The following is a 23,578-nucleotide window of genomic DNA, read 5'->3' on the forward strand; positions in this document are numbered from 1 at the left end:
CAGTTTTAAAGTACTGATGGGCAAAGTCCATTTTTTTTCCTCCTACTCTTCAGCTGGGGGCTGTCATGGTGTACTTTTTTAAATAGTGTGTTGGAAAGTTCTTTATATAGGAGTAAAGTTTATTTTTGTCATTTCCAGGAATATTAGGGTCATTGGTACTAAATATGCCTAGTGTTAAAGCAATCTTGGTATAAAAATCTTAACAGAATGGTCAGAGAATAGAACCTAATGTAGAAAAAGCTTCAGGCAAAATATTATACCTAGATTTCTGATCATAAATAAGATGCTCTCCAGCTTTATCAATTTTTTGTCAGTTTCTTTCCATTGACATATTTGGGATCTTGAATTTTGGAGTGTGACATTTTTCAATTTGAGATTTGGGAATAAGGACTTAAAACATACGTAAAATACTGAAACGTTAACGAAATTTAAGTAGGAAGAAAGTTTCCTCAAAATTGGGATTTCTGCATGATATCTGTTAAGGATGAGAGTTCTTTAATGTGTAGTCAATAAAAGAAATCATGCATGTGCTCCAGGATAATTTCACTTTAAAAAGTTGGATTTGTTCCAGACTCTAAATGCCTGCTTCACCCTGAAAATGATTGACCTAGAACTATCTACTGATTTCAGTAACGCCGAGTAATTATCATTAAATTCAGTATTTTTTAATACTTTTCTAAATACAGTCAAGGTATATGCAATTAAATGTGGTCTGCAAAGCTGAAGTCTTAATACATCATGGAGGATAAGAAAGAAACCCACCATCTTGAGCTCAAGACAACTGAGATATTGATGACTTTCCCCTCAAATGTTAATAGGCAGGGTAGAAGGGCAGGACGTTTTTAAACCACTGACTGGTTCATTATCCTGGTAAATGTCCATCTTGAACTTAAATTTATTAGTTTTTTTATATATATTACCTGATTACTATTTATGTTTCAAAAATTCCAACTATACATTGCTGGCAGAAACCCACAGGCCTGTTTTCAGTGAATAGCTAGCTGCATGTTGGAGGCTTTTTAAACCTATAAACATCTTTTTTTCCAGTAGACTAGCAACTTAATTTGATGGTAGTTCCTGCCTCCTTCTTAAATATCCCAGTTTTAGAATGTAACATTTCCTATCTGTAGTAATAGGAGGTCCCTTAACTATTGTGATAACCATAGATTTGATTTGTTGCATAGGTTAGGTAGTACAGTCTGCAAATATTAGTCCCTTTCTGTTGCATGTGCTAGCACCTTCAGTTCACATGGGGGTAAGAGGAATCCAGTTGATTTGAAATACCTTTTGAGTAACAGTCTAAGTTGTTCATTCAGAAAGAGTAGAAAAGTCAACTGCATCAGGGTTTTAAAAGCAGCATTTATTGATTGAAAATAAATGTGTAGATAGGCTCTCAGTAGCATGGAATCCATGTTATTTTTTAATGAAGTACATGAAGACTCCTTAGATCTTCCACCATGTATCTTGTGTGTGCTTGTAACAACCACCATATTCAAATGGAGGGGAATTTTCAACATTTTACTGAAAAAAAAAATTAGAAATTCTTCCTTCAGCAGCTCTCCATAGTTTGACAAAATTTTGGAAAGAGATAAAAACACACTCCAGTGTTTGCACGTTGAACGTTTATTACAACTAATTGGCGATGTGATAAGACAGTGCTCACGTGGCCTGAATGTTGGTCACAATCACAACAAAGCTTAATCCAGCCCAGCATATACAAGTGAAAATATAAACCATGAAGACATGTTTAGATATGTGTAAGTACTTAGAAAAGTGACGCTGAACAATTATATAGCTTTAGAAAATATAGAGCCAACTAATGCCATTTTACCTCATTCAACTCTCACTTTTTTATATGAAACGTGTCTTTTTACATTTTTATGACTTCTGTTAACTAGGCAGTGCCATGGAAAGAAAGGAAGCTGCTGTAAAGTGTGCAGCACTTCTAAGTGGAGGGAAGCAAAATAAATTTAGCTTTAACAAGTACCCCAGAGGGAACATTCGTGCTTTAAACAATGACTTTACACATAATACTGTGAAGAGAGCAACACGTTTTTTTAAGATACTGTTATGAAGAATTCCTGGCAAATTAACATTCTCACTTTATTTTGGGGCATCAGAAACAACTAAGTATGTGATTATGACCACAAAAAATTCATCTCAAGAGTCAAATGTGCCTTGGCCTTAAAAATTATGTGCTTACTATTGTGAAACAATCCTGTTTCTCATCCCAGATTCAGAATGCCTAAGAAATAATTTTTAGCGTAAGAAGTATCACTCCAAGTTAGTCATTAAAACTAATCTGTATTCCCTTTAAAAAAAAAAAAAAGGTATGTAATTTCCAATACAAGTCTTTGGAGTAAATTTGCTTTTTAAAGTTTCAACAAAGTTTCCATTCATTCGATATGTGACATGTCAATTCCCTTTTTTTTTTTTTTTTACATATGCTGAAATGCACTAGTCTTTGGTTTCATAAAACCAGGTTTCACATTATAATTTAAGAGTTTCCTTTGTCAAATACAGTAATTAATAAATGTATACTGCCTGATTGATTTTACATGTATATGTGCCATTTTCATATGTGCACATAATCAGATTAAGAGAAACTGACCTTTAAACTTTAAAATATCCAGAACAGGTATCTTTTTCTGCACCATTCTAATTCATATTTAAGTCCCTTATCACTTAATTAACTGAAGTTCCCTTTTAAAAAAAAATTGTGTAGGCATGAATGAAGCGGCTTAGCAAAACAGTAATACTGACAAGACATCATCTTACACCATGAGCTAACATGGACATGAAGGGAGTGACCATCTACAGTGTGTGAAATGCCACAGGAAGTCATCAACAAGGGAGGAGAGTTATGTCAGTCCAATTTCTTCAAGAACACTACGTGGGGTTTCAGCTTCCTGTGGAGGGAAAATGTGAGACTCTGGTAAGCAGATCCAGGGAGTCTTGAGAATGTGAAACATTGACATGGAAGAACATGCTTGTTTTAGAGAATCAAGAAAGCAATTTCGTGTCACAGTAGCATTCTACTAGTGACAGCCATTGATTATTTAGGGTTTTGTGCCCTCAAAATTGGAAACCACAAAAGGACGTTTTCAGCATTCATTAAGTACCTGCTAATTACCTACCAATGGGCTAGATGCCGTTGCTGTCATGCAAAAAGCAGTCAAGCCCAATGCAAACCTGCTGGCAATTTATGAAATCACTGCTACTCAATTATATATATGAAAGATAAGTTATCTTAGTGGTAAAATTCAAAACCTCTTCCCTCCGAGTTCCCACAGTTCTTCGCCTACTGTTGTGTTCTGTGCTTTTTGTCACATGCATTTATAGAAATGTCTTCCTCTTGGAGTTTTTAGTTAACTGTGTCCACAGCGGCAAGTCTTCAGAAACAGCTATCTTCCCAGACCTCCCCAGTGCAACCAATGGCATCACTAGAGGCCACATATGGAAAGAATGCCATGGGCCAAAGGCATTTTTATTCTATGTAGCAACCAGTACTGATTTTTAAATGTCAAAGGAGGTCAAAACAAAGTAAGCATATCCAGAAAAAAATTATTTAATAATTTTCCAAAGTGGCTGATTTTGCAAATCACAAAATAAAGGACCAAGGAGGCCAACTTTCAGGTATTACTAGCAACGAATTTTGTAATTAAAAGGCAACACTATATTTTAATGATGGAAAATAATATAAATTTTTGGCATCCAGTAATAAACTTACTTTTGCATCCTAATCATGGTACAGCACAAAACAAGGAGAAGAGAAATTATATTAAACCATAAATCTTTAGAATATTAATTGCATGTAAAGCACTTCATGGTGTAATCTTAAGTAAATTACTTAAACTCTATGGTCTGTTTCCTTATTTGGAAAACATGGATAATAGTACTTACCTTCATATGTTGAGATTAAGTGAATTAAGGCTCTGCCTAATTTATAGAAAGTGCTCCAAAAATGTTAGGTGATATAGTTACACAATTGAAATCGAAATGATTTAGCATTTATTATTAAATGCAAGTACTATACACCAATTCTACTTATAAAGCTCATATGATGACCTTTTAGTATGTCTGCATAGTAATAAAAATGGGTAAAAATCAGCTTTAGTGAAAAAAGGTATTTTTTTAAAAAGAGTCTAACCTATGAAGTATTCTCACCCCCTCAAATTGAACCTCAATCTAGTCAGGTTACAGATCTAAATAGAAATGAGGGATATAAGAACAGCTAAACATTGCCATATGAGTATGATGGCCAAATCCATAAGGTAGAACATCCTGCAGCATAAATGACCTGGTTTTTAAAAAAAAATGGCAAGGCGGGAAAAAGCAGAAGACTGGTTAAAGATTAAAAGAGACTTAAAACACACATCAATCAGATACAATGTGAGAGTCTTGGTTGGAATGTGATTCTAACAAACCAAATATAAAAAGGCATTTTTCAGACAATTAGGAAAAACTGAGCCAGGGATAAGATAGTAATTATTAATTCCTGTTAATTTTGTTGGGCATGGGACTTTATCTGTTAGGGACACATACTGAAGTATTAAAGACAAACTGACAAGATGTCTAGGGCTTGCTCTAAGATACTGAGGCAAAAATGCGGGGAGTGCTTGGGGAAACAGTATTAAGTTGATGGTTCTTGAAGCTCAGTGATGTGTACACGAGGGTTCTTTATACTATTTCATATACTCGTGAGTCTTGAAGTTTTCATGATAAAGTTTTTTAAGAAAATCCAGTGGAAATGATGTAACACCCAAGAGTGATGTAAGCCAATCTCTTTCATTTATGTTTGGCCTTAAGCATTAAATACAATGAGAATGACATCTAAATCTCATAAATATTCAAGAAAAATTATTTAAAATAATTATTTCCATGTAATGTTAAGCAGTTTAAAAGTTCATGTAGCCTTGAATGTATCAATTAAATAATGCCTCCATTGAATTCTCAGTTTACATTCTCAGCTTCTCCATGTAAAAATGTCCCATAGCTACTCCATGGAGCTGCTCAGACTTTTCCCCATGTGCTCGCTGCCTGCAATCTTATATAGCATTTCCTGTAGAGAATCATACTGCTTATCAAATATGCATTATTGAAAATATTTGTCCTTTCTAAAAGGCCTAGTTTCAAAGAATTATTTACACATTTTATTCTTGTGAGACTTGCACAGGTAGAGTTTTAAAATAAATTGTGTTGATAATATAAAATGGAACTTATACATGTTCACACTGAAATTGTAGCTCAAAATTACCCAGAAAAACTATTATCTAAAGTAGTAAAATTTATAGAAACAGAAAGTCGAATGGTGGTTGCCAGGGGCTGGGGGACAGGGAGAAATGGGGAATTGTTGATTAATGGGTATAGAGTTTCAGTTCTGCCAGATGAAAAAGTCCTGCAGATCTGCTGTACAACAATGTGAATATACTTAACACAACTGAACTGTACACTTAAAACTGCATAAGATGGTGAATTCTTTGTTATGTGTTTTTAACCACAATTTTAAAAATTTGCGTAGAAAAATGAAAATATAAAACGTTATTTTATGAGGGATGGAAAAGAAAAAGTCATTCACATGAGACGAAGTACATGCAATACTTTTATTTTAGACATGCAAGGAAAGCTATTTCAGAATCTACTAATTTAAAGCAAGCAGCTGTATACAGACAGCAAAAGAAGCAACATTTTGTTACAGCTTAGCACAAGGCATCCAACACAAACAGGCATGAGACAATGCATATTTATGCAGCATTAAAACCAGATGAATAACATATTGTGGGGCAGGAGGAGGAAAGGAGGGGAAAAATAGAAATGAAAGACCAATGTTTCTCAATGCTTCCAATATATAATGCTAAATTTCCCATCTGATAGCACATCCAGGTGCTTCAAATGTAGTGCATTACAGTGAGAATGTTAAGAATGGAAAATCTTATCTGTGTACCTGCCTAATACTAAGTTTGGTCAAAACACATTTTCATAGATCTTCTTTCAGTGGTAAATCGATTTGAACATCTTGTGAAGTTATTGTTTAATAACTTACTTCACTTAGGCTTTATGCTCTCTAGATATAAACAATGAATGGTTTTCCTTTTATAAAAAAATATGCTGCATGTTTTATTAAAAGAATATGCAATAGTTACCAATATTAGAAGTTTTAAAATTCAGAAATATAATGCCACAGTTAACAAAGTATTAAGTATTTAAATGAGGACTTAATATATTAGAATGCCATCACTAGTAAAATGTAAGTATTTAGGTATTAAAACTGAATATTAGAATTTTTGAACTATATAAACTCAGCATTAATGCTTTGAAAGAGTTATTATTCAGCAACAGATATTGCAGAACAGACTTCAGACATAGCTCTCTAATAAGTTCTTAAAGGGATTGTTTGATATTATTATATAGCACAAATGTGATTCAATAAATGTGGCACTACAAAATTTCTTAATACTGAATGTTTTAACCTTAAATATTATATAATGGTACAAATTAATTTTAGTTTCTTGTAATATTTTCACATACTTTTATGTGATACATTAGAACACATTAGCTCATACAGATTGTAAGATAATCACACAAAACAGTTTCTTTTTTTAACCTCAATATTTGAAGACCAAACCACACTATATATTATGGCACTGCTTATTTTGACCTAGCACTTCAGCTATATTTTCTTTGGTAAACATTTTAATGATTGTCATGTTTTCCTCTTATAAGATAAATCACAGATGGTTCATTAATAATATGTATGTGTTTAAGATTTAATATTACTCAAAACACTTCTAGGTCACATTTTGTCAAGATGAGATTAAATCAGTTGCAGAGAGGAATGAGCTGTATCAAGATCACATATAGAATGAAAATAAAACAGAAAAGTTTGGAATGTGAACAGGAAAAAAATACAATCATAAAAGTACTAGTTCTGAAATGTTCTACTATTATCATACAAGATAATAAATCACCATGCTGAGGATATTTTCTTTCATATGTATATCAGCATTCTATTTCCTCTGTGAAATTCTGCATACTCGATGAGTAGTCATTTAGTACACAGGGACATTAAAATATTCATGACGTGGCTACAAAAGAAATGCATATATTCTTACACACAGTATACAAACTGACACAGACACAATCAGATTTCTAGAACATTTAGTTCACAGTATAGATAACTAGAACTTAAGTTTCTGTTTGCTTTCATTCTTTGGTTTAAGGCTGAATATTTAACTTCTAAACAATGCCCAAGACTTTAGATTCTTTTTTTTCTAACTTTACTACATACAGTGTTCAAAATGGTGACAGACATCCTCCAGAAATTTTACAAAATCCTAAAACACTATATTTACTACTAATATTATGAAAAGATTTTCAGTGTAAGTCATCTGGTCAATACTGAGTTGACCGAAAATTCAATTAGAATATTCCCCTTCCACCAGTGTTTAAATTCATTAGTTCATTTGTATTACATAAGCTAAAGAACCTAGAGAAAAATCTTTCCCAATAAAAACTGGAAAAGTAGTCACTCATCTGGTATTTTAAGTAGCAATGAAGGTTTTTAACTGTTTACTTATACCTACAAAAGCAAAAAATCCAAAGAATTTGACTGAGACTGAGGATATTACTTTTTAAAAAATCCTCAAGACAGATTTTAACGAACTCTCCAGATTTGAGTGTCTACAGAAGGACTTCTAGGGGCTCTGAGAGTTCCCTGAAAGTAGAAACAAAATGATGTACAAATTTTCCTGGGGTGAAGGCCCATCATCCTTCGGACTCTCAAAGGGATTATATCCCCACCAGAAAGCAAGTTTAAAATTGCTTATTTGAGTGTCTTTAAAGTATCCTCATTTTAATATTTATTCAAGTTGAAACTTTGAAATGTTGAACTACAAAATCATGTAAACTGGTCCAAGAAAAATATCTAACAAATCCCTAAACTTACACAACCACTAATTACAAACGTATGTGAGGACAAAAGCCAGTTACATTTTAATCCTCAAAGAATTCCTAAATATTTTAAAGAGATAGCTGCCCTTTTCCCCCAACTCAGAATATAGTGGATTGAAGCAGCAAGTTAAAATCATATTAATAAGAAATTAAACTCCCAACTACTTCATTTTCTCACAGAAGCTCTCATTTTCATAGGGAAATTCTTCTGTATCAATGGCATTAGTGATTCACAGTATTTAATGAATGCTTTTTTGTCAATGAACCTCTGAAGCTATTTCCGTATTCTGTGTAAAAAATAAATTATAATAAGCCCCAATAATGGATCATTATCCAAGCAAAATTCCCTATGAAAATATCAGTTTAATGAAGTAATTGGGACTATCCCTTGGGATTTAATGTAATTAGACTTTTCAGGTAATGCTAAAATATAAATAACAAATTTGACAAAATTGTCATTACAAACTGAATTTATATATCCTACTACATTTTGATGCATGTCAGTTACTCCAGCACGTATTCTAGTACGCTTTCTTAAACCCAATGAAACTCTTGCTGTGATACATAGTCTCTGTTTTCTGGAGAGAGAACAAGAAAAGTTTAAGTCTGTCAAATAACCTTTTGCCTAAATAATACCAGTTCTTTGAGCCTTTATGTTATAGTTTATCATCTTTTTCTTTTCTCTCTTAATTTTCTATCATACCATGTAAAAACCAACCATCAAGAGCTTATGCTCATTAAAAGAGAAGAGGTGGTTTCCCAAATAGGGCGAAGTATGCAACCATTCCTCCCCAGGAGACTATGAACTACACCAACAATTCTACAGGAACAATTCTCAATGTGACCACCCAGGCATTTCCACCACTTATACCTTGACACACCTTTTACTGCTTTTAGGAAAGAAAAGGGTTGATGATAAGCCAAACTATTCTTTATAGCCATTGATCCATATTACTGTACTTAAGTAAGAAATTACCATCTATTAATTGTGAGAATACTCTTCATAGGGAGAAACCCCTCTTCACTGGAAAAACATCCTTCAAGAAGAAAAGAAACTCTAAAATGCACAAAAATAAATGTATTATTTTTACCATTTTAAGTTGCTTTAATAACGTTTTAAATAATTTCCCAGTTTAGACTTCTAGGGTCTGAAAAAGTTCTGTTATAAATGCCTTAAGGACCACTTAACATTTAAGGTAATTTTTTAGCTAAATGATATGCCCATAATTAACCAAAATATTTTTCTTTCAGATACAAAGAAAGTAGATTCAATTATAAACTCCAGTTTATACCTCTTACCACCAGTACCTCTTGTGAGTCACATAAAAATTATATCAATTAGGAATTAGGGAGGATGAGAGTAAAGTCTGTCATAGCACACAAGGGACCCTGTGCAGGCCTAGGCCTACTATCTTGTTCTTGCCCTGGGCACCTGTAGGAAATAGTCACATATAATACTCAGCAAACTATCCATTTCTTAAAACACTAAAACCCCAGTGATTTCAATTAAGTGGGAATAAAGGCCAGAATGAAAACAGTGAGAAAACATTTTTTAATCCAGTTGTATTGTACAACTATAAACCACGTATTGTCCTTAGTACAGGTTCTCTGGAGACCTATTCTTTGAATAAGGATGACAATGTATTATTTCAACCTGAAACGGGCTTTCAATTCCAGGAAATCTTTTTTGCTCCTCACTAATTTGCTCCCCACCAAGTCTACTGCCAACTCCTCATACTGTCCTCAAGCTATACACCCCTCCCCTTCTCCCCAGTCCCAACGATTCTCCTTTAGATGATGTCATTTCTCAAGGCCAAGAAAATGACACTTCCTCAATTTTGCTCATCTTACTTAAGAATTAAAGAAAAAAAAAGTCTACAGCTTTACCCCATTATCACCACATAACCAATGAGAAAGACTCTTCTCATCCAAGACCAATGTTTTTGATTCCATTCCCATTCTCCCTTCCAATATATATATTTTGAGACAGAGTCTTGCTCTGTCACCCAGGCTAGAGGGCAGTGGCATGATCTCAGCTCACTGCAACCTCCACCTCACGAGTTCAAGCGATTCTCCTGCCTCAGCTTCCTGAGTAGCTGGGATTACAGGCACCCACCACTGTGCTCGGCTAATTTTTGTATTTTTTTTTTTTTAGTAGAGAGGGGGTTTCACCATCTTGGCCAGGCTGGTCTCGAACTCCTGACCTCATGATCCACCCGCCTCAGCCTCCCAAAGTGCTGGGATTACAGGCGTGAACCACTATGCCCGGCCCCAATATACTTTTTCTTTTATTCTATTCCTATTTGTCCTTCTTAGAAAACATGCACTTCCACTTTCCCCTGCATGAAGAAAAATGTTGTTCTCAACACCCTACAAAAAGGACCAGATGTAGTGGGAAGTGTAGGATGACAAACAGCAGAGAGAAGTCAAGTTACACCTGTTCTCAAAACCTAAGACAAGCCCTGTTACCGTGAAATTTCCTAGATATTCACCATACTAGGCTTATGACTCACAAGTAAAACCAACAGGGAAGCTATAACGAACACTGATAAAATAGGAATTATCTGCAGGCTTAAGTCTTGTTGACATGAGAAGTGCTTAAGTAAACCAATGGTATTGAATATCTATGACTGAATGCCTAAACTCCTGATTCTCTTTCTAGTAGTACAATGTGGTAAAAGAAAATAATTTACATTTAATGAAAATATAAATAAGTGTAATTTCAAGTTATTGCTCTACTGCAGTTTTTCTTATAAAAGGACTTCTTCACTTATTCCTTGCACTATAAAGTAGTATGCTTAGTCCTTCACATTCTAGAAGACAATGGTCCTTTTTATGGCCCCTAATCGAATTCTATGGCAAAGGATGCAAAGTCCTTACTCTCAACTCTGGAACCCTCTTCCTTGTGCCAAAGACCAAGAAGGCCAGAGACTATCTTATCTCACTACGATCTATTTTGAGAAATGAATGAAAAAAACAGAAGAACTGAAAGCACTCTATAAGGTGCCTTTTAGATGACAGGGCTCCTGGTGTCAATCTTACAAGCATTTGTGAAGTGCTAAGAAAGTCAAGCGATTTTTTTTTTTTTTACATTAAGTTAGCTATGAGTGGCAAGAGTTACATGGTTGCTCCAGATGGTTAGTGTCTAAAATGGCCAAGAGCAGAGAAGTGCTTTACTTTACGTGCTGAAACTTTATTTTAGTAAATTCTACTCTAGTTTTACCATCTGGAGCAACACAATGTATACTCTTTCATTCACACAGCAGCATTTTTTCATTTTTTAAAAATGTATAATACTAAATACATGCTTGTTTTTACACTTCTGGAAAAAAGAGCAGGGGGAACTTCAAAGATTTTCAGAAGTAACACGAGTTAGCTAATATCCTGCTCCTAAGCCTGGGCAACATGGTAAGACCCTGTCCCTACAAAAAATAAAATAATAATAATAATAATATCCTGTTCCTAGATCTTTTCTCACTTGATATACTTTGAGTATCCTTCCATATTATTACAAAAAAAAAAATCGATCTCATTTCTTTTATAGCTACATCAGTTTCATGTATGGTTGTACTATAATTTTCTTACCTATTTCTCATTGATGAATATTTGGGTAAGCTTCAATGGCTTATTATACTAAGCAATGTGTCTCAGTACATTTTTGTTGGATAAAATTCTTTGAAGTGTAACTAATGGGTCAAAATGTATGTACACATTTAGTCATTAGTAGACATAACCAAACTAATCCTCCAAAACAAAATACAGCTTTTAAGTGCTCATCTTTGCCAATCCAAGAAGGAACAAACAAAAAAAAAGGGTCTAGTTGATTTTTAACTTTGCATTCCCTTAATAAAAGGACCATTTGTTTTGCTTTCATCTGTGAATTACGTATTCATGTTTTCTGCCATCTTTTTCTATTGTGCTGTTGATCTATTTCTATTACACTTGTCTTATAAATTTGTCTTAAAAATAATGATGAGGATAATTTACTACATCTTATAAACAATGCTCTAAAACCCATTAGTTATCAAATACTAAAGACAAATCACTTTATCTAGCAGTTAGTTGTGCTTTTAAAATAAAAAAGCAGAGGCCAGGTGCAGTGGCTCATGCCTGTAATCCCAGCACTTTGGGAGGCCAAGGTGGGAGGATTGCATGAGCCTCGGAGTTCAAGACCAGCCCTGGCAACATGGCGAGACCCCATTTCTACCGAAAATTTTTTAAAAATTATCTGGGCATGGTGGTGTGCACCTGTAATCCCAGCTACTCGGGAGGCTGAGGTGGGAGGATTACTTGAGCCCAGGAGTTCAAGGCTGCAAGTGAGCCATGGTGGTGCCACTGCATTCCAGCCTGGGTGACAGAGTGAGACCCTGTCTCAAAACAAATATACAAACAAAAAAAAGCAGAATAATTAACTTAACAAATATAATTTGTTTAAGAGTGAGGGGTCTCACTATGTTGCCCAGGCTGGTCTCAAACTTCTGAGCTCAAGGAATCCTTCCACTTCAGCCTTCCAAGTAGCCGGGATTATAGAAGTGTGCCACTGTGCCCAGCTAGCAAATATAATTTTAGACAGCAAAGAAATATTTTAAGCATGTTTTAGGACATGCTGTATTGTATTTGCCTTGGAATACCCTAAATTTAATCAGGGTTTTTCAAAGGTAAAAGATTTCTTGGAATCACAGAATTTCAAATACTCAAATGCTACTAAATATCTTCACTAAGTAAAACCTTTAAGGCTAACAGGATGCCAGAGAACAACAACAACAAAAAGTCTATATATGCAACAAAAGTCTATATATGTAAATTCTGGTCATTTGAACTATTCCTCCTTTAAGAAATTAACAAATCCCTAAAGTGGCTGGGGAGATTGGCAGAAAATTCAAAGGTGTTCTGTCTGCAGGGTATACTCAATTCAGTTTCCACATAAAAACTCAATTACCTTAATAGAAGTTAACAGATTTGGCTGTTGTTGAGGAAATTAAATTATACAGTGACATCCTACAAGCCTTGCTGTAGGTTGGATTCTAAAGTCAACCATAGATTATCTCCCCAGTAACTGGTCATTACATAGAGGTAATTTTGGTGAATCATAGGGATGACTTTTTTTTTTTTTTTTTTTTTGAGATGGAGTCTTACTCTGTCGCCAGGCTGGAGTGCAGTGGCGTTATCTCGCTTCACTGCAACCTCTGACTCCCTGGTTCAAGCGATTCTCCTGCCTCAGCCTCCCAAGTAGCTAGGATTACAGGCACGCACCACCATGCCCAGCTAATTTTTGTATTTTTAGTAGAGACAGGGTTTTACCATGTTGTCCAGGTTGGTCTTGATCTCCTGACCTCGTGATCCACCCACCTTGGCCTCCCAAAGTGCTGGGATTACAGGCATGAGCCACCGCGCCTGGCCTAGGAATGATTTTTATAGCTATTTGTGTGTTCTTAAGCACATTTATCCTTTCTTGATTTTTTGCATTTTTGATTAATTTTTAGCCACTTATTTATACTTTGGTCTACATATAATATTGAAAAGATATAGCAGTCTATAAATGTAAATGGAATCTTTACTCCATAGTGTTAAATTAAACCAAGGCTTCTTAACCTGGGCACAACTGACATTTGAGGCCAGATAATTCCGTGTTCTAAGGGGGCTGTCCTGTGCACTGCAGAATTCTCAGCAGCATCCTTGGTCTTCACCTACTGGATGCCGGTAGCACTGCACCCCCAATTGTGACAACCAAAAATGTATCCAAACATTACCCAATGTCCCCTAGAGGGGCACAACTGCACCACTCCCACTCCATGGGAACCACTGAGTTAATCTAATTGGCTCTAGTTGGTGGGTAAGATTATATTCTAGTGTGTTTGCCTGTATTTGCTAATTTTTCCAGAATGGGAATTTTTATTTTTAAAAAAAGGCATCAGAGGAAACAAAAGAAAATGTCAGTAGGTGAAAAAAGGACTCAAACGTGACATTTTTCAGAAAGTATTTTTTAATTAAAAAAAAAAAATCACCACCGACACCACAGACTATTGTCCCTGTGCAGGTTCCAACCCTAGGGCTCATGAAATCAAATTACTAGGTCAGGATCAGCATTTAAGAAAAGAAAAGTAGAATAGAAATAGCAAGCGGAAAATCCTCAAAATTTTGAAAAGCATGAAAAGAAAAAAGGCTCAAAAACACATAAAGCAAAATGACTACAACCTGAGAACCAGTGAGTAAGGACACTGGCCAAATTATTATTTTATTTATTTATTTATTTTTGAGACAGAGTCTCACTCTGTCGCCCAGGCTGGAGTGCAGTGGCCCGATTTCGGATCACTGCAGCCTCCGCTTCCCGGGTTCAAGCCATTCTTGTGCCTCAGCCCCCCAGGTATCTGGGACTACAGGCGTGCACCACCACGCCCAGCTAATTTTTATATTTTTTGTAGAGATCGGGTTTTGCCATGTTGGCCAGGTTGGTCTCGAACTCCTGGCCTCAAGTGATCCACTTGCCTCAGCCTTCCAAAGTGCTGGGATTAAAGGCGTGAGCCACCATGCCTGGCCAAATTGTTTCTTATTAAATGTAAAATGAAAGGCAACATTTGTCCTGCTTTCTGCCCTTCCTTTCAAGCATTTCCATTTCAAGCATTAATGTAATCAAACTTCATTTGTCCAGAATTTGTTATAATAAACCCTGATTAAGTTTTACCTATAAAAAAACTAAAGTACGCTGGCAATAAAAGACTATAGTCTTGTTAACTTTAAACCCAATTTAAAAGAGGCTTGAAGGTTTTAACATGAACAGTAGTGATTACAAAGGAGTTACACGAGTTTGTCTTATTTAAGCAAATTCTAAGAGGATTTATATCAAAATGCTTTTTGCTGTTAAATGACATTATTGTATATATTTGGAAGCATCTCTTTTTTTAAAACAATTTAAGATATTCTCAAGTTTGACTAGCATGCCCAAATATTCTTTCTTTTTGGTTTTCCCTCCCTCCCTCCCTCCTTCCTTCCTTCCTTTCGGCAAAGTTTCGTTCTGTTGCCACCCAGGCTGGTATATAGTGGCATGATCATGGCTCACTACAGCCTGGACCTCCAGGGCTCAATCAATCCTCTCACCTCAGCCTCCCGATTAGCTTGGACTACAGACACACACCACCATGCCCAGCTAGTCTTTTTTTTTTCACTTTTTGTAAGGACGGGGTTTCACCACATTGCCCAGGCTGGTCTCAAACTTCTGGGCTCAAGCGATCCACCTGCCCTGGCCTCCCAAAGTGCTGGGATTACAAGCGTGGGCCACCGTGCTCAGCCCAAATATTCTTAATTATATCAAGAGCTGACCTTTAAAAAGTCAAAAACTTCATATTAAAAGATATTCAATACTTCAAAAAGTACTTATTAAAATAATTTTAAGTTACAAAAGCTTCATTTTTTAAAAGAAATCACTTTTCTCCTAAGATTCTTACCTTTCCATTTGTATGCAGTCCCACAGATTATTACTTTCACAAAAATATAGCATAGTACTAAGATATATCATGCAGCCCCCAGCACTAAAAACAAATCAATTTTAGCAGCACTAATCCTCCGTAGAGTACCACTTTCTAGATGAGGCAGATAAACAACTGCAAATCCAGTAAATCTATTCATAAAGTGGATCATCTCAAAGTAAAAGCAAATTCATGAGTATTATGCTTGCTTTTGGTACCTCACTTATTTTGCATTTCACAGATTACTTTAGTGAGAAAAAATACCAACAGCAAACAAAGCTCAAAAGAAAAAAAACACCACAATTTCAAAATGATGCTGTTAGTATAAAAAAGAAAGGTTGACACATCTCAAAGCGCTAATCAACACCATCATGCATCAACCGCTAAGGGTTAAAGCCCAAATGCCCAGTATTTAACTATTTGATCTTCACGGATCAAGCAAGGACTTAGAAATCATCTCACGTGCAACAGTATTTGCATAGCACTCCATTTTATCCATGCCACAAAAATGGTAAATTTTGTAGTTACCAATAAATAAGTTGGGGATCAAAGGGACTAAAGCCTTAGACTGCTCTTTATCATAAGATATCCTCAGACAAACCTCCCCATTCTTCATTCTGGCTCTATAAAATTAAGGAGCAGAGAAAAACTGGTAAGTGCTTGACTTTACAGAAAAAAAGCCATACTATTATTTCCTTTGTCATTATATATGTGTGTGTTTAAATAAATCCAACTACATCACCACCCCCCACCATATCCCTCCAAAAATCTAGCTTAAAATAGGTGGTGGGGAAAAGTATTCCAAGTATTGCAAAGAATATCAATTTAGCAATTTCAGCATGTTGTACTTTAATAATTTAAGAATCATCTTTAGTACCAGTGGCATGTTAAGACAGCCAAACATTAAAAAATGGATAATGGGCCAATTTCTGGGCTTTACCCTCAAATCTAATTATGTATTCATACAACCAAACACCAAAAGGAATAAACATGAAGTTTGGTCTAGAAATGTCAAAACTAATCCCTTATTTACCAAGTAATGAAGTAAAATAAAAAAGATATCTTTATTATCTAATCACAATGTCTGCTAATATTTTAGCAACTATTATTTGAATATACATTTAATGTTACATTTTTATTACTAACTGTAATATGCTAACAGAAAATCTGTATCCACTGACCCTCTTCCCTATTTGGCTATAAAATGAAGGACTACCTTAAACTACGTGTTTATACAAATTGGGTAAGAGAAATTATTTTTAATTTTTCTGAAGAAAAGCATTCTTAAGGATAGAAATGTACATTTCACAAATTTAAAAAAAAATCAAAATCACTGAGATGTGCATACTCCTTTAAGCCAACAGATAGACGTACATGATAAGTTCAAAGTCATCTTTGGTGCTTAGAAATAATCAATTCAAGTAAAAGACCTGACACTAAACAGAAAAATAATGATACATGAAAAATTAGATTAAAATTGACCAATTAGGACTTCTACTACAAATGTAAGTCTAAATTTAGATCTTAACAGCTATATTTACAATTTTGGAAGCAAAATCATTTCATGAAATTGATTAAGTGAATGCTATACCCCAAACTATAAGACCAAAAAAGTTATTATAAATCCAGGCATTTTGATCAATCCAATAAGAAATAGGTTGAAAAATATTATTTATATCTACATATCCAATAAAAAATTCCAACTGCTGATAATCTGGACAATAAAAATTTGCAGTCTAAGAAGTCAAAGATGGCACTGTCTTAGGAAATCTACTCTTTTCCACACAGAAAAACCTCTGGGAGAATTATGAATTTCTCACTATATGACTGAAGAACAAAGAAGTTCATATCTAAAACAGAACGTTTAAAATATATATACCAAGACCATACGTAACTGGGGTTAGGGTAAGTGCACAGTGGTTAAGATTTTACACAGCTGTGAAGCCTAGTAGATCTGGGTTTAGAATCCTGGTTTTGCCAGTTGCTAACCAGGTGGCCTCAGACCAGTCATGGAACCTCACTGAGCTTCCACTTTCTCATTAGGCTACCTCTAACCTTTCACAGGGTGTCTTGAGGATTAGCACAGGATGCTTAAAGCAAACTGCTGAGCCCAAGGCCTCACATACAAGCACTCAAGCATTAGTTACCATCATAATTATTTTTGTTGTCATGGTATCCAAAACAAAAAGTTTTCCAGCAGTTTGTGGAGTGCTTTTTCTCTTATTCCACTCGCTATTTTATGAACATAATATTCAAATACTCTCCCACAGATGTAAACTTGTATCATGCATCAAAAATATAAATGAATCTATTTTTAGGAAACATGCATCTTGCCATTCCTGCAATTCTTCTCAGAGTATGTTGATGAAGAGAACAGAATAACCTGAAGCCTTACTGCTCCACACACTTGAGCTTGGCTTCATAATGGCCTTAACCTACAATGTATTCTCACTCTAAATTCAGAATGGACCACCACCTACTGCTTCCCCAAGACCTACATGGCTAAGAAAAATGATTCACTCAGACTGCTAAATAGACAATGTCTCTATGTGGTACTCAGTTTCGTTTGTGTACAAAGCAATGTAAAAGTAGTCACAGAAGAGAAACAGGACCATAGCTTTCTTCTAAAGAGAAGGAACTGTAATTAACAGTACTCATTTCTTTATTTTAAACAAAGGTTACAAGGGGGTAAGGAAAATTTTACATTGGACCAACCATACTCATCCTATGCTTTTCTCTCTGCACTTACTTTCCCCAATTAAAGACATAAAAATAGGCTGGACGCGGTGGCTCACGCCTGTAATCCCAGCACTTTGGGAGGCCGAGGTGGGTAGATCACCTGTCAGGAGTTTCAGACCAGCCTGGCCAACATGGTGAAAGCCTGTCTTTACTAAAAATATAAAAATTAGCTCGGCATGGTGGTGTGCAACTGTAGTCCCAGCTACTTGGGAGGCTGAGGGCAGGAGGATTGCTTGAACCCAGGAGGCGGAGGTTGCAGAGAGCCGAAATTGCACCACTGCATTCCAGCCTGGGTGATAAGCGAAACTCCATCTCAAAAAAAAAAAAAAAAGACATAAAAATAGTACTTCAAACAGAAGGACAATATTAACTATTAAAATACTCCCATAGGGGAATATATATACATATGTACATATACACACACAAATAAATTTGGATCTGCAATAATGTTTTTATCCCCTAGTACATTAAATACTGAATATATGCTCTAAGGTAAACTTAACATTGCTGTCATATTCTAAGGCCTATAGCAATTTCCCAGTAGCATTTAAAAATCCAGGCACAGCCGGGCGTGGTGGCTCACGCCTTTAATCCCAGCACTTTGGGAGGCCAAGGGGGACGGATGATTTGAGGTCAGGAGTTCGAGAGCAGCCTGACCAACATGGTGAAACCCTGTCTCTACTAAAAGTACAAAATTAGCCAGGCATGGTAGTGCAAGCCTGTAATCCCAGCTACTCGGGAGGCTGAGGCAGGAGAATTGCTTGAGCCCGGGAGGCAGAGGTTGCAGTGAGCCAAGATCGTGCCATTGCACTCCAGCCTGGGCAACAAGAGCGAAACTCCATCTCAAACAAACAAACAAAAAATTACTCCCCAGGAAAAATATTAAAATTAAAAGTTGAACTTCAATAACTTTAAATATATTTTAAAGCCAATGTAATTAATCAGAAAATGATGGAAAAACTTGGAAGAAATGCCAGGTTCTGACAGAGCAGAATACAGATCTGTGACAAAATATCAAAGTGATCAAGGGAAGACATATATGAAAAATTCCCAATTTCTAATCCTGGTTCTGACCTAATTTTTTAAGAAGTCTGATTAGTGAACAGCAAAATAAGGAGATACTAACTTTAAAAACCAATTTTACAACAGTAGAGTATATGCTTATAGTCAGCACACCTGATATTAAAAACAAACCTCCAGAATAACATTTCCAATCAATTGGTAAACCACTGTGGCAAACTGTACACACAAGGCAAAAGGTCTGTGTTCATTTCACTACTGAAGAGTAGATGGCATCAGGGCTGCGAATCTAATACTTCACTTTTGCAGGCACCTTAACCACTCTTCTGATAACTACAAGATCATTAAGTGTACAATGCATTGTCTCACATTTAGTAGATGTCTATCCAGATGATGTCATCTCAACTTCAAGCAATCCGCACAACTGTCCCAGTCAGTGACTGATGCAGTGAGATTCTCAAATAGCTTTCCCTTCCTCACAGAGTCCAAGAGTTAAGAAGTTAAAATGGAGAAAGTAAGTTACTCTTCTCCCCTTATTTCACTCCCTTAAAACTGAATGCCTCCAAGGCTAAAAAATGGGACTTAAAGTCTTCTTTGGTGACTAAAAAAAGACAAGAACAAACTGATAAACATGTATGTAACAAAGAAGGGACTAAAATAAACTGGAAATACAAAATCATATTTTCAATGCTTCTGGAAAATGAACCAGTGAGCCAAAAATATTCAAGACTTTTACATACATGCAAACACACACTTAACAACTACTTTAGTAAAAACACATTTCATTTTTCAATATTTACTAATCACTTCTCATGCTGTAAGCTTTCCATATGATAAAAATCACAATTAGCTCTGAAGCATAATTCAATTTGGTATCTGAATTAAGGTATCATTAAGTTTTTGGAAAAAGGTAGCCTTATCTATGAAATGTTAAGCTTCAGAAATAGACGGTACATCAGCATCAACTGCACAACCAAGATGACTATGGTAATAAGAAAGAAAAGGGAACTACACATCTGGGGATATGGAGGTAAGACAAGAATGCAGTTTTGACAGAACATGGTTTGTTATTTAAGAAGAGCAAAGAGAAATGCAAATACTGTTTAGTTTTGCTAACACAAAAAAATTAGAAGTTTCTACAAAAAGTATAATTAGAAAACACTATCATTTGCTTGGCTACTTTTGCATTTAATGGACATGAGGTAAAAATATGAGCCAATTTGGAATTAAAATGTCATAATCTCACAGTCAACTCCTGATTATCTACACTAATGAAAAAGGGGGTTATCTTAAACAATTTGAAGCAATAGATGGAGAGTTCTCAACCTACTGCTACTTTCAGCCAATCTTTTCCCTTCTTCAAGTAGTCTGTCCTCTAAAGGTTTAGACTCCAGTGTTTTAGGGTCCAAAAAGGGCCATTGGGAAGAGGCCTGACCGATGGACCATCTCCAGACTGAACCATCCATCCATAGATAACTGAGTTGACGTGACTGACACATATTCCAGTCAATAAACTGCACATGGATGGACACTACATGCCAAGCATGCTTCAGAGTACTTTCTGAAACTGTTAAGAATGATGAGACTTCCCCAGCAAGAGCAAAACATGCTAGTGCCTAGTGAAGAGAATAAGTAGCTTACCTCCTGCAGTAGATCGGCCTGCTCAATTGCTTTAAGGACATTTTTCTTGGATGTTTCCTGAACTTCCCCTCCCAAAAGAAACTCATCCAAAATAAAATAAGCCTTCTCAAAATTAAAGATGATATCTAGTTCACAGACCTTAAAAGGAAAAAAAAAAAGAAAAAAGAAAAGAAAAAATTGTTAAAACTTGCAGAAGCAGATGCTTATTCACTATCAGGTAGTGAATAAAATCGAACTAGAGTGAATCAATCTTAACTCTTTCTAAAAATGACTAAGTATCACTGGTTTAAGTAAGCTTAATTTCCAAATCTCAAGTACTTGAAAACATATTCCCACAAGCTAAATAAGACTGGGCTCTGCATGTTCCCAATATGGACAACTTAATAATTTCTACTAATAAACAGTCATTCCCACCCTCTCCCGCGGTTAGAATCCCCAAGACAACCCAATAATAAACCTGTTAGAGAAAAGCTTCCAAAAAATACTATGGCATTCAATTTCCTAAAATAAAATACTACTCACACTGCCGAAATACTTGTCAAGTAATTCCACATAACGATGAATTATTTCCAGGGTAATTAGTTCATTGTCCTGATCCTCAATAGCACAGCAAAAATACAGACTAGCATATCTGTAACAAAGTAGAAATGTGAAAAAAACTGTTACCCTATAATGGTGTTTTCTAAATATATTTTCACATCCTATTATGAAAGGCCCCAAGTTTATACAGTTTATTTCTTCTTTCACAACAGTACAGATTTTTCTCAGACTACAAAAGTAATAAATGCATAAGAGAAATTTTGAAAAGCATAGGCAAGCAAAAAGAAAAAAACAAAATAATCATACAACTTAGAATACGTGATTTTGCCCTTCTTCCTTTCAGGTTCTTTTCTATAAACATTTTAAAACATAGCAGACCCAGGTTTTTCCTAAGTTTACTTAATTAAAACAAAATATATAGCAGATTAATTCAAACTGTAAGAAAACAAACCTTCCAATTGAAGGAGGACTTGTTGAAGATAATGTCAAGATGAGGTCAATATTTTGGGATATTTTATTGGAATATGTATAATATACACACAGAGAAGACCTTAAGTCCTACAAGCTCAATAAATTTTCAAAGTGAACTCAACTATACATCAGCACCCAGATCAAGAAGCTGAACACTACTGAACCCTGAAACTCCTCTGCTACCCTCTCCCAGTCACAACCTCCCACCCCCAAGGGTAACTATGTTCTTGACTTCTAACAGCATAGAATTGTTTTTAAAAAGGTTTCTAGGATTGCGGAATAAACCACACGAAAAGAACAACAGCTCCACGTTATTACAGAAGTTAGAGAAAGAGAACAGAAAGTTCCTGTCACTTAAGGGAAACAGAGGCCTGTCCTCAAATTTACCAAGTTCTACACTGTTGAACTGAAGTGTAGTTTATTTACCCTAGAAGAGGGAATAAGGTTGGGAAACTTATATTCTCCTTCAAATTAGGATTCTAGCATATGGAATCAGGTTATGCTTGACCCAAGGAAGCAAAACTTCAACCTTGAGGCATAGCAAGTCCTTTGAGGGGGATTAAAAGGGCATTTTAAAATGGTTTACATGTACTTAAGGCTTTTGAAAAGAAAGAAAATAAAAACCTAAGATAGGCTAAACACAGAACATCTCAGTGGAGATTATAATTTTCACTGAAGATCACTTAAATGATTTTTAGAAAACACAATGGGCAGTTACTGCTCGTAGCATTAATGTAAAATAATACTGTATACAGAATAACACGAACAACCTGTTTTGAGACTCAATGAATTCTTGCTCCTTAGTATGAAAATAACTAGTATTCACACAACAGCATTAATTTCATTATTAAAACCATTTCATCTTATTTGATGTTTTCAACAGCAAGTACTATCTTTCATCCTTGATCACAGATTAAAAAAAGACAAAAAAAAAAAAATGAGGCTTAAGAGTACAGCGCCTATAAGTGCTAGTACTGGGATAAGAAACCTGATCTTTTGACCTTAACTCCAGGCCTTTTTCCACTGTATCATACAAACTCACTTGGCATATATATCATGACTTTGTGCATGTCTACTCTACCCGACTTCCACACTCAGTAAGTTATTTAAAATGGTGGGGCTACTGTAGTCTTATTGAGAGGAGGTATTCACATGTGTTCATTTATCATCATTGTGAAGGGAATAAGTCATGGAAGACAAAACAGGGCATCAATGCCAAGTTTAACAAAGTGCTCCCTCTCTTTCCCATCATTACTCTGTTTTTGTTTATCTATTTAAAAGAGAATGGAGTATTCCAACTATCCATCCTCCCTAACCCATGCTCATTAAATAGAACTTTGAATTTGAGGAAACTGATAAATGATACATAAGACTCCCTGATTTAAGAAAACTAAAGATTAAAGGGACTGACATAAAAATGGTAGATTAAAAACCAGATATGACTAGCTGATAGGAACAGAATGCTAAATAATTTATTATACAAAGTTTACTAACAGTTTCAAGTAAAATTCCTTTTATTTAAGATTTCCTCATGCTACTGTTAAACAATCTAATGCTCGTACCATCCTCACTCCTTATCCACAGTACTGCCTCTTTCCTTACAAATAAAAAGCACTTAAACACTAGTCGAAGGTCCTAAACTGCATGAATCACTTGGAAGCATTAATTTAAAAATCATCAGAAACGATGTGTCTAAGCCCCAGCCAGTAATGTTTACTTTCACTCAGAATGGAAAAAGAATAATCAAATTAATG

At 35.3% G+C, this 23,578-nt stretch overlaps 1 protein-coding gene across 7 annotated transcripts in view; it reads right to left on the reverse strand.

The window, feature by feature from the left end:
• Window positions 1-1,339: 1,339 nt before the first annotated feature.
• AP1S2 (adaptor related protein complex 1 subunit sigma 2) overlaps window positions 1,340-23,578 on the reverse strand; it is a 28,932-nt gene continuing 6,693 nt past the window's right edge. Inside the window, exons 3-6 of one of the 7 annotated variants that reach the window (XR_008497117.2) lie at window positions 21,336-21,444; window positions 20,814-20,951; window positions 8,927-9,007; window positions 5,590-7,085 (exon numbers count right to left, since the gene is read on the reverse strand). Coding sequence is in view for 6 of the 7 variants with exons in the window: in XM_054471822.2 (XP_054327797.1) it covers window positions 8,472-8,528; window positions 20,814-20,951; window positions 21,336-21,444 (304 nt within the window). In the remaining variant the exon portion in view is untranslated. Of the gene's footprint in view, window positions 1,522-1,607; window positions 2,910-5,589; window positions 9,008-18,060; window positions 19,774-20,813; window positions 20,952-21,335; window positions 21,445-23,578 lie in introns of those variants that run through there. The other 6 variants (XM_054471821.2, XM_054471818.2, XM_054471819.2 and 3 more) reach the window with 6 other exon arrangements.

Source organism: Pongo pygmaeus, chromosome X (assembly GCF_028885625.2).
Source record: "Pongo pygmaeus isolate AG05252 chromosome X, NHGRI_mPonPyg2-v2.0_pri, whole genome shotgun sequence".
Classification (NCBI taxonomy): domain Eukaryota; kingdom Metazoa; phylum Chordata; class Mammalia; order Primates; family Hominidae; genus Pongo; species Pongo pygmaeus.